This window comes from Catharus ustulatus, chromosome 12 (genome assembly GCF_009819885.2).
Source record: "Catharus ustulatus isolate bCatUst1 chromosome 12, bCatUst1.pri.v2, whole genome shotgun sequence".
Lineage (NCBI taxonomy): Eukaryota > Metazoa > Chordata > Aves > Passeriformes > Turdidae > Catharus > Catharus ustulatus.
In genome coordinates this window covers 653,968-666,305 of record NC_046232.1, presented here as the reverse complement: position 1 = coordinate 666,305, position 12,338 = coordinate 653,968, and the positions used below count along the sequence as shown (strand labels likewise).

At 44.5% G+C, this 12,338-nt stretch overlaps 1 protein-coding gene across 4 annotated transcripts in view; it reads left to right on the top strand.

Moving 5' to 3' along the window:
* The first annotated feature begins 8 nt into the window (after positions 1-8).
* CIB2 (calcium and integrin binding family member 2) overlaps positions 9-12,338 on the top strand; it is a 38,416-nt gene continuing 26,086 nt past the window's right edge. For 3 of the 4 annotated variants that reach the window (XR_004419123.1, XR_006163038.1, XM_033070316.1), the window contains exon 1: positions 5,141-5,559. Coding sequence is in view for 1 of the 4 variants with exons in the window: in XM_033070316.1 (XP_032926207.1) it covers positions 5,509-5,559 (51 nt within the window). In the remaining 3 variants the exon portion in view is untranslated. Of the gene's footprint in view, positions 306-5,140; positions 5,560-12,338 lie in introns of those variants that run through there. The other variant, XR_004419124.1, reaches the window with a different exon arrangement.

The window sequence follows — 12,338 nt, the reverse complement described above, 5'->3', positions numbered from 1 at the left end:
CCCCGGCCCTCGGCTCTCTCAGGCGGTCCGAGCCCGTCCCCGGCCCTCAGCTCCTTCAGGCGGTCCGAGCCCGTCCCTGGCCCTCGGCTCCCTCAGGCGGTCCGAGCCCCCTCCCGGCGCTCAGCCCGGCCCGCGGAGGTGCTTGCCGGGGCTGTACCTGCAGGCCCGGTGCCGGTGCCCGGTTTTCAGTGAGCCCCCAGCTGTGAAACGTTTGATGACTGTATAAAATACCAGCCTCTAGAACTGGGTCGTTTATGGGAAAAGAAATAGTTGTTAAGAAAGACGCCAGCTTTTTGTTGACGTAGGTAAGAAGTCTCCTAAGCTCACGTACTTCAGAGTGTTAAAAACAAAGCTGTTGAAATCGGGACAATCTAAGAGTTCTTTTTGCCCTGATTTCTGAGGTGCTTGTGGCACTATTCTGACAAGCCGCTGTGACAGACAGCCCTCCTGCAGAGAAACAAGCCCGCTGGAACTGAGGCCGTTCTGGGAATGCCTGTTTTTAAATGCCTTCCTTACACTTGGCAACATTAACATTCGGGGGTTGTCTCCGGGTAATTTCGTGCCAGTTTTTGGTGATAGAGTCAGCAGATTACTCGCAGCCTTTCCAGTTACTTAGCTCAGTCTGGGTGTGCTTGAAAGCTGGGGCTTAAGATGTGTCTTTAATTTTCTCTTCTCTTAAATGTGTGAGTAGAAAGAGAAAATACCACTTAGAAGTGATATTTGACAGTATACAGCTCTAGTAGCCTGCATTTTCTGAGGATCACTTGCTTTTTTTAAATGACAAGACACAAAAGGTCCTCACATTTCCTCTGTTGATGTTTTATCTTGGTTTTGATGTTACTTTGAACTGAGAATGGCCATTTGGATGTCTGTAATTGCAGGTGTGCAGAACTCTCTCGGTACTGATTTTCTCCTGGTAACTATGTACATAGTTCACAGATAATTCATGTTGCTTTCTCGTGTTTGAGATTGTATCTGCATCTACATTGTTAGGTTGCACTGGGCTGTAAATTGGGGCAGGGGAGATATTGTGGAGAATTATTTTTACACGTTTTCAGCACCCATTTGTCTGTGTCTTGTGGTTGTCACCATAATAATGCTTCAGTAATAAGATGTTAACGGGCTGTTTGGATCTGTTCTGAGAAGGACTGCACAGGGCAGTAATAAACGCACGAGTAGTTATTTTGCTAAGAAAATTATGCCCATGTGGAGACAGCGGTACTGTCTTTCCCCTAGTGATCACTGTGTTGAGAGTCCCTGTGGGGAAATTCATTATATTTACATTACATGGATGCTAGGGCAACCATTACTTTATAATTATTTTTTCCCCTTAGGCAAAAAAAACCCCCCAATATTTATTATGGAGAAATTCGGCTTAACAAAATGCACTCAGAAACCTCCCTTTCTTAACATAGTGTATTTTTTGAGCTAGACAGATAAGATCATAAACCTAACACATTTTCACACAAGGTTTTTCTTTCTGTTTATTTTCTTTAACATTTAAACTTTCAGCAGCTTTTCCTGGTTTGGGACACATGAGTCCTGCATGTTTCTCAAGCTGTTTATTCATCCCTCAGGCAGGGCTCAGGCCCATGAAGCCTTTTCTCACAGGATATCACTTCCAGAAAAATTTAGTGGGGTTTGAGCATCCTCCTATCCACCATGTGTTAGAAAAACAACGTTTTAAAGTGTTACAGGAGCAAAAACTGTCATTTTTCACATATTTTAGGTTTTCATACTGTGTGTTTATGGTTCATTTCTTATTTATAGTTTGTGCAATTGTAATGTTTTGTAGCTCTGTAGCATCTTTAAGGATTTTTTTTTTAGCTCTACAGCAGCTGTATTAGGTGAAAGTTATATCTTCTTTATCAATATGCAAACAGAATTTTGAATAGCTTTCCAGTAAATGAAACAAGTCCCAAAATCTCAGGGGGGATTTTTGCAGTGGAGGATAGAATTCTTCCATTGCACACAGTGATCACAATTCCTCCTGCAGTAGCCCTGGGCCCTAAGGACTCATGCAAGGTGACAACAGAATAAATGCACTGGCAGCCCCTCCGAATCAGAGCTGTTCTTTTTGCTAACAGAGTAACTCTTCATGAGCAGTTATTCTGCAAGGAAACAGCTGTGTGAGAGGGAAGCCGTTGGAACACTCGGTGTCATGGGCGTGACATTTCGCCGGTTCTTCTCTCGCCTGCTAAAAGCTGTGGGAGCAGCAGATGTGCACTGTGATTGTTAAAGCTCTGTGTGGATCCTCTTGTGGTGAAGTGGTGAGTCCAGAGTGCCTTGATCCCCCTTTGGTGAGGGCCGAGAGTTTATACTTAAACCACCCTTGCATTCTTGATTTGGGACACAGTTTTTAAAAGCTGAAATACAATGAAATGGGTGGTGGTTGTAGTATTTAGGGTCAGTTCTTGCACCTTGAAAACTATTGATTTGTTGCAACAACACGCTGGCAGTAAGTTTGCTTAACACCTAACTGGCAAATAAACTAACCTTTGATAAACATGAACAGATAAAAGAAGTCCAGAAGGGTAAACTGCAAGATCAGCTGAACTTCGAGAGGAATAGGAGTGAAAAAGATTTTGTGCAATATAGTATCTTTAAATTGTAGCCACTCAGCACAGCATTGAGCTGTAATTATCACTTATGATGTGCATGAGGAGAGCTGGCTGGGACAGTGTGAGCCCCAGGAGTTACACACGAGCCCTCTGCCTACACTGCAACCATAAGTAACCTTACCTGGCCAGTGCTTTCCACTGACCTTTGCTGCTGCTTCACTGCATCAAAAGATGTGTGTGTCATCCAGGGTGCAGAGCAAGCAGCCAGGGCTGCAAAAGCAGGTGCAAAATGGAGAGATGGCATGGCAGCTTTTCACTGCACGAGTGCTGTTAAGCATACAGAATCACAAGAGTGAAAGATACGGAGCCAAATCCACCCCTGCAACAGTCAGTTAACTGCTGTATAATAGCATTAGAGGTAATTTGGCCATTTATATTTAATCTGATTTGCATAGATGGGCAGCTTGAAGTAGGTGGTTGTGAATGGAATGCCATTTCATGCAAATCACCTTTCTAAGTATTGCCTGGTCTGATTGAGAGCAGCTGTTATCTCTTGCATTTTAGTAGCACCAGATCAGAGATATTAGCCGTGCTTAATTATACATATAACCACTAAAGCCAACGATGGAGCTCATTCAGAGTTGAGGACAGGTAAGGACTGTCAGAACGGTGCAGCTTCTTAGGCTCAATAGGCCCTTATAGGTTGTTGTTTTTTGATTAAAAATAAAATTGAAATACTGTATTTTGCAGATTTAAAAAAAATTAATGTTCTGACTTACCTGTGGAGAACTGTTTGGAATATAATAGGAATGCAATGATACTACGCACCAATGAAAAGAAAAAAAAAAGGCACTAGTGGCTGGGAAAACAGAGATGAGTTTGGCCATGTAACAGTAGTACAACTGTATGATGTTTGAACAGATGCTTGCTGCACTCTTGGTCTGATGGGAAATCATTTAGTGTAGTCCTTACTACTGAAGCTTCTTCCCTCTTATTCTGGAACTGTGCTGCAATATGCTTTATTGCTAGAATGCATTTCTTTGATGTTGCAGTTCTGATGTTTGCTCATTGCTAATAAGCCTTGATGCCTACATTCTCATCCCACGGCATTTATTTTGTGCATGGGATATACTTTGTAATTTTTGTAGCTCAGGGCAGTGCTGGTTGCAGCTAATCAAACCCGCATTTCTGAATGTTATAATTTGAATAAGCCATCTCTTACAACCGTCTGTCGTTCAGCACTTTGTGGGATGTTTTTACTACATATCCAACACACTTCATAGGATATTTTTACTATGTCTACAATATATTTGCTTTCGCTATTATTTTTAAATGTTTGTTCTTTTGTTGTTTCATGCCAAGGTAAAGTGAACTCCTATTAGCCAAGCCTGCTATCAGGCCAGGATCATTAGAAGCTATAGGGAAAAGCACAGCATAATTCTGCAAGTGTTTCTATTAAACTTGCTATCTTGATGAGGAAATAATGACCATTGGCAGACTGCAAATGAAGAACTTGAAAATTTTACACTCCTCTGTTGCCATGTGCCTGAATGGAAAGTGAGCTTATAAAGGGTCCTTTCTTCCCCGTTGCCATCCTTTCTCACTCAGACTTGTTCCTGCTGTTGTTATAGGAACTGACCCTTCTGCAGATGTTAGATAATATGATTTCGCCTGTCTGCTTCTCGTGGATGTTATTTTATTTTATTTTCCCATCAGTAGGGCTGTGGTGCACTAAAGCGCCCCGAGAGCCCTCTACTGGTGCTTTTGCTTTGGGCTGCGGCTGCGGCTTCTCCTCTCAGCTGGGCTTGCTCGAGCCTGAGGAGGCAAGTTAGCGTCTGTCAAACTGCTTTCGTCTTGCAGACTTTTGAAAATTGGGTTAATGTGCCAAGGAGTCCTTGCATTCAGTGCTGTGCCCGGCAGTGTGGCGGTGAACTCGCAGCCTCGCCAGGCACGGTGCAGACACGAGCATTTCCTGCGGAGCTCCTGGTGCCGGAGCGGGGCCGTGCCGCTGCACCAGCCCGGGAGAGGACAGGGCACGGACAGCCCGGGACAGGACAGGGCACAGACAGCCCGGGGCCAGAGCCGGCTGCGCTCCGTGCCTGGTGCCCGTGCTCGCTCTCCCTGCTCTGGGCTCTCTGGAACACGGCTGGACTCTGTGCCTGGTGCCCGTGCTCTGTGTCCCTGCTCCGGGGTGTCTGGAACACGGCTGGGCTCTGTGCTTGGTGCCCGTGCTCTGTGTCCCTGCTCCGGGGTGACTGGAACACGGCTGGGCTCTGTGCTTGGTGCCCGTGCTCGCTCTCCTTGCTCTGGGCTCTCTGGAACACGGCTGGGCTCTGTGCTTGGTACCCGTGCTCTGTGTCCCTGCTCCGGGATGTCTGAACACGGCTGGGCTCTGCGCCTGGTGCCCGTGCTCGCTCTCCTTGCTCTGGGCTCTCTGGAACACGGCTGGGCTCTGTGCTTGGTACCCGTGCTGTGTGTCCCTGCTCCGGGGTGACTGGAACACGGCTGCGCTGCCCAGCGCCGCCGCCTGGCGCAGAGCTGCTCCGAGAGCTGCAGGTGCCGTGAGGAGCGCCCTGAGCGAGACCCTGAGGCGAGAGCGAGCTGCGGTGTGCGGGGAGCGCCTGCTCGGGGTTTGGGTTCTGAAAGCTCCGCATGCCTCTTAGAAAAGCATCTGAAAAGGGGCACATTGGTATCCCTGCTTCTGCACGACACCTGCCTGTGATTTTAACACTTTCCTTCCCGGCACACTCCAGTGGAGCCTTGGCAAAGATTTCCCGGGCTGTGTCTTTCCTCAGCGGGCAGGTGCAGTCCAAACCAGTTCAATGTGGGCTCTGGAATTTTTTCGGCACGCTCACGGAGTATACGTGCTCTAAATGCCTACAATACAGAGGAATCCAGCTACTTCTAATGGGATGCATTTGCAGAGAGGAAGAATTCCTTATTTAAAATGGGTAATAAGCAAACGATATTTACTGATGAACAGCTAGATGCCTACCAGGTAAGATATCTTGGTTTGCGTTAGGGGATGGAAGGCAGTAATCTGCATATGTTTGTGATTTGTGTGTTTGGTTTGGGGAGTAGGGTTTTTTCCCAATATAATTGAAAACTTTCTTTGTAACCTGCATGTATATATTCCACTGTTCCTTCCAGCAGCTATAGTAATATTCTAAGGCTGGGTCGTTGAATATACTAATTTAATTCCCTTCCTGTGTAGAGGGGGAAGAGTCACATCCTCTGTCAGAATAAAGATTGTGACTAGCTTGACAAAAGTGTAGCACCTTCTTTCCCCAATGCCTTTGCTGACAATAGAGCAGAAAGGGGAAAAGCAGATCTTGTCTAAATCCACTTCTCCTAAGGATAAATCAGAGAAATATGCTTAATGTAGTTCCTGAATAAGTGTCATTATGCTTGCATTCACTCCTGGAAAGCAATTTCTCACCTCATCATAAGTAAGTGTCCATTTTATGTCAGGGTTAACTTGGTGCTTCTTTATTTACTTAACATCGCATCAACTTAACATAACATCAACTGCTTTTAAACATGGCAAAAATACTTCCCAGGCTTTAGTCATGTTTCAGCACACTGCAAATCTCACTGTCATGGATTGCAGGAAGCTGTCTGCACAAGGGGCATCTTGAACAAGTTTCTGAAAATACAGTGAGACAAAGCATTGAGTAGAAGCATGGTAAAGAGGGAGGCAGCTGACTGCTTATTAAGAGAGGCAGCCAGGGCTGGCTGTATTGCTCTGTTCTCCTACATGAAGTGATAAACATGGAATTAACAGCATAGGAAATCAAGATTCAGTTTATCTTGTGATAACCAAGGGACAAATACAGACCCTTAAACGTCTGGGTAATGCAATAGCATTTTACTTTTGTGATCTTTGATTAAACCCGTTGAAGTAGAAACTATTGTTTTGGTTACTAATTTTATTTCAAGTCACTGCTAACATGGTCTTGTCTCAGGTGGAAATATTGAGCCCCAGATTTAGGCCAGGTGTATATGCTGAAATGCTTTCAATCGTTATCACACACTGAAAGTAAGACATAAATGAAAAGCTTTTGTAAATACCTAGTGGGTTTTTTGTCATCGTAGGAAATGTGACAATGAACCTTCTTGATTTCCACTTTGTCACACTTCTCACCAGCTGTGTGTAATGTATTAATCTAAGTTAATGATCTTAGACTTAACAGTCTGAGATGCAAAAAAAGCTTTTTCAAGTCCCTGCTGGATAGGCCAGAGAGAAATCAAAGATCTGTAAAGCACCAGTATCTGTCTTAACAATAAAAGTGAACATAGAACAGAGCACAACTGCAGTGAAACAAAACAAAATCCAAATGTAATTAATGTTATCTTCTTGACATAACTGGCAAATGCAAGAACTGAAATGTCATCCCTAATTCAGTGCTCTTCATGCAGAAATGGCCTCTCTCTAATGGCTTTTGCAGCCCCTGCCTTCATAATGCCGGGTAATTGATCTCAAAGCCTGCCAGGGTTGGGCCCAGTGCATTGAGTTACCTTTGGGATTTCTCTGTTACAGGCAGACCTGCAGTTCATTAGTGCAGAGCTGGGCAGTTTTTGACTAGTAGCACTTGTTATGTTTGGCAAGTATCATAAAATAACAGGTTTCAGGACAGTAACTGACCTGCAGAATTTGTCAGAAAGGAGCGTTAGCTTTGTGCTGTGAAGGATCAGATAAAGATGTAATTTTGATGGTGATTTGCCTCTCATCCATCAGGTTTGCATCCTTTTGAGTCCTTTAAACACAAAGATCCTGGGCTGACTGCTGTCCCAGCCACACAGAGAGCTCTTGCCTCTCCACAGCATCCTGGGGGAGAAGGCACTTGGTGTAATACAGCTGGGGCTGTTTGACTTAGAGTTTGCTGTCTTACCTGCCTGCTTCTCATTTGTGGGATTTCTTCAGAATAGAAAAGGGAAGAATGGGCAATGTTTCCATAGTTTTTGTAGTGCAGGTTTTTCATGTCTTTAGCCAGCAGCTGAGTTACCAGGGCCTCTAAACCGTGGGCCAAAGTAAAACACTGTGTAGCACAGTCCACTTTGCCAGTCTGTTGTGCACATCTGTACCCAGTGACCAGGAAGGCATCTGCATATAAATTGCTTTATAAATCCATCACAGAATGTTTTTTAGATTTTTTTTTTAATTTCCTAAAGCAGAATTTCTTTCTGTGAGTTAGTACTGTACTCCTTACAACAGCAGTCCAGGGTACAGTGTTCATATTATTAGTATTCAGAAGGAAAAGTGTCAACCTGTTTTGTAAAATATATCTTGATTGTCTTATTTTTGTTTTTTCTCTTCCTCCCAGTTCCTATTGGAAGACTGTTCAAAGCCTCACTCACCTCATGGTTAAACTTATTATTATCTGGTTGTAACTTCTATTATTTCTGCCTTTCGTGCAAATTGCTTTGAGCTTATAGCACCTAATATTGTTTCAGGAGGAAATCTTTTATAATTTTTAAAAAATTCACTGTGTTTTATGTGCTTGTTCCATAAAAGACACTATGAGATGAAAAAGTGAGAAGATCATGTAATTAAAGTAGGGTAAAACCTATGCAAGTGGCTTGGGCTTTAGAGAGTGAAGATTAAGCTCCAGAAAAATCACCTGCTTGAAGAGCTAGCATACATAAATCTCAGATCATTAGTGTGATATTAATGAAGTAAAATAAATCCAATTGTTTGATTTATCTAAAACTTTCTGAAAAGCCTACGTATGCACCTTTTTTGCATGTAAGTTGTCATATTGAAGAGCCAATTTTGAGCAGAACTTTTAACTTTAATGGAAAGAATTGTAGATGTGGTCATCCACAGGATGACTTCAGTGTTTTCAATGGACAGGTTTTTAAAATGCTCTTCATTAAGGCTGGTGATGGGTTGCCAGTTGAAACTGTTTGTCCAAGAGACCTGTAATATAACTTGACAATACTAAACCATTCAGCTTTTTTTTTTTTTTTAATTCAAGTAGGTAGAGGTAAAGTAAAGGAACGAGATTTGCGGTTTTTCAGTCTCGTACCTTGTCCTAACACCAGCTGTTATATCATATCACCTGTTTTTGCAATAGTAGTTTTGTTGGTAGCTCTTTACATTTTCATAAGATTTAGTGAAAAGTTTTGCAGATTAGGCTTTTGCTAGCACTCGGTTGCTCATAGAGATTCACATAATTTAAAATACTGGCCTTGTAAGAAAAGGAATTTTGCTGGCCAGTTATGATTCCTATGCCCTTAGAGTTCAGGTTGTAATTTTTAGGGTTTTTTTTGTGAATGGGTGTTGTGATTGTTGAAGGGGGTTTTGTACAGAAAAAGTGAAATCTAACCAAGGCCTGGTGAGGAAAAAGTAAGTATTGATAGGCAAGAAAGACTAGTTTCATTGCAATAAAAGAACATTTTTAAATAGAGGTTTTGAAAGCTGCCTACAGATTTTGGAGGTCAAGTCTCATACTGAGAAAAAAAAGTGATCAGAAATTTTAGGGTGTTTTGGGTGATGCTGTGTACAGCAGATGCTTGAAGCAATGGAAAATGCAGGTATGCAGTAAAGCAACATCAGAGCCATTTATTCACATCAAGTGCACAGCATTTCCAGCTGTAAAACAGTTGTACTGAGTAGGGGATGCAGAGAAACTGCACTTGGGCTGTGGACAAACTCCTGCACTGTTCAGTCCATCTCATTCCCTTTTCTGGGATTACTTGAATTAGGAGATCTGAATGCAATACAAATTCAGTGACTATTTATTTATTTATTTATTTCCCTTCTAGAACCTCGAGATTATAAGGTATATTACTGGTTTTACTGAAAGCCATTTGTATTTGCTCATTAGTGATATTTTTTATTCTGCATTATTTAATGCAGTCTCAAAACAAACTACAGTAATTTCACGAATACAAGCCGCAGTAATTTGACAAAAATTTTGGTGGAAACCCGGAAGTGCGGCTAATAGTCGGGTGCGGCTAATATATTAATAATTTTCTGACATTTACAACCCCAGACGTGCCAGCCAGAGTGCCGAGCCAAGCACCGGCCAGTAAAAGCCGGCATTTCGCAATTGTTACAGTGTTACCGTGTTGCCCTGGCTCCCTGCAGGCAGCACGGGGGGCGGGGAGAGAGGCGGGAGAGCTCTCTTTCCTCCTCTGCTGCAGCCCAGGGGAGGAGGGGGGGGGGGCACCGCCATTGCCGCGGCCCGGGGAGCCGACGTGGGGGGGGCGCCGCCATTACCGCGGCTCGGGGAGCCGATGGGGGGGGGGGCGCCGCCATTGCCGCGGCCCCGGGAGCCGACGGGGGGGGGGGCGCCGCCATTGCCGCGGCCCGGGGAGCCGACGGGGGGGGGGGGGCGCCGCCATTGCCGCGGCTCCGGGAGCCGACGGGAGCCCTGCACAGCCATTGCCGCGGCCTGGGGAGGGGGGGGGAACTGCGCGCCGCCATTGCCGCGTCTCGGGGAGCCGGCGGGAGCCCCGCGCCGCCATTGCCGCGGCTCGGGGAGGAGGCGGGGTGCTTTGTCCGCGCCCGCCGCCGGCGCCACGGGCGCGGGAAAGCTCCGTCCCCGCCCACCGCCGCTGCCGTAGGAGCGGGGGAAGCTCCGTCCCTGCCTGCCACCGCGGGGCAGCGCCGACCCGGGGTGACCGAGCCCAGGGGCAGCGGCGGCCGGCCCCAAGCGGCAGCACCGGGCTGGGCCACCTGGCCCTGTCAGCGGCCCCTAGCGGGCCGAGCCTGCACAGCCTTAGCTCAGCCAGTAAACCCCGCCCTCCCGCGGTTCTGTTACTAATTGCACGCGGGTCCTCGCTGCGAACGACAGAGCGGCTTATATTCGTGTGCGGCTTATCTATGGACAAAAACCGAAATATTTGCCAACACCCAGAGATGCGGCTTATACTCAGTGCGGCTTGTATTCGTGAATTTACTGTAATGTTTATCCTGGCAATCTTACAGGCAATATTGCAATACAATATAGTATGATGAAGAAATTACTGTCTTCTTTTACACACGAATTTCTCTATTACAGAGCTCACTTTCTTCTTTTAGCAAAATTGAAGTCAAAGTGCAATTCAACTCTATTTCATGAGAACATTAAACAATTATTAAACAATGATCTGTCAAGAAGCATCATTTGTAAAGTAAAACAGTTAATCAAGCTGTCTTTTAAAATGCCATGCTTGACTTCATCCAGGGTCTTGGAAAATCAACCCTTTGCAAGAACACAAAAAGTGCATTCATAGGTTCCCCAGGATCTTCTGTAAAAAGTATTTCCCATTTGATACAGCATTGCTGTTACTGTGCAAGTAAAAGTACATAATGATGGAGTAATTTGTAGTGAAAATCTGCTTTGGTCAGATTTCACATAACCATTTGGTGCATCTGTGGATTGATCAAAATTATTTCTGTTGGCAGTTTGCTTCTTTTCACTCCTTGCTAATGTCTGACTAGTTTTTAGTCCCCCGTTGCCATGTGAATGCATTAACAGGTTCTTAGATACAGATGTTTTCCTTCTGAAACTCAGTGGGTGTTTTGGTTGGTTTGGGTGTAATTGTAAAGTATGTTTGATGACAAGTAAGGATGAGTAAAGTGTCCATTGGTGTTCTGATGCAAAGAGCATTTTTAACTCGTTGACTCTGTTAACCTTTTACACACTAGCCACGGTGAAAATACAGCAATATCTTGCTGGCTCAATCTTTCACAGCTCTATGCCAGTCTTAGCTGTATGGAATGTAAAATAAAATTGCTGCATTTGTAAAATATTACCAGAACAGAGTTAACAATAGATCTTATATGAAAGTTCAGTTGCTTCTGTCTGGTACAAGATTCTCTGTTGCTTCACAGGATGATGTTTTGATGGTGTTTGATTAAATGCTCTTGCACACATTTTGTACTTTGGCACAGTGCAAAATGTGATTTGTGATTTTAAAAATGAAACCTCTGAAATAATTTGCTTGAAATATTACCTTTTAAAGTGCTGCAGCATCCAATAACTAGCATTTTTAAGAGCTGCTCTCTGATAGCTATATGGTTTACAGTATCTGCATTATCTGTAGCTTGCTAGCTTTTATTTGAGACTGTTGTTTTCACTTTTTTTTAAATTTGCAGTGATTTTTTTAAAGACCGATTTATATTCTTTTCTTATTTTTAAAAGTTTCCAATGAAGCTGTTGCAGAGTCAGAGTAAACCTGACCTTATGAAACTGTAGATATGCAAAGCAGAATACACATGTATTGTCTTGGAAGAGAACTAGGCATGTAATGGCTTCCAGAAAGACTGTTTCAGAGCATATTTGAGTATTCCTATTCTTTCACTCTGTTCATTTCTCCAGGAGTGTTTGCATGCTGCCATGCAGTTAGCTTTGTTTCAGGGCTGTGCTTTATGCCCAGTGCCTGTCTCTGGTTGGTGACTCCCATTCCCTGGGCTCTGCCGCCGTTCACAGAGCTGTGTTGCCCTAGGAGCTGCCAGTCCATCCCGAGCAGCTGAGGAGCCACACCTCCTGCGGGGCTGGATGGGCACTCGCACACAGCTCAGTACCAGCCTTGTCACAGCACCTCTCTCTCCTGTTCTGTTTCCTTCAAATCTCTCTAGAACTCCATGCAAAGCACAGCCAGCCAAGTTTGAGTCAAATCCTGCAGATGAGTGCACGGGCTGGTGCACCCCTGTATTTCAGTCTGTTCTGTCCTGAGTGTGCATTCCTCTGATATAGGAAATAAAAGAATAAAACTAACAGTGTGTGCATGCTGCTCTGCTATAGAAATAAGCTTTAGGAGCAGAGATTGGTGACTAGGCTTTAC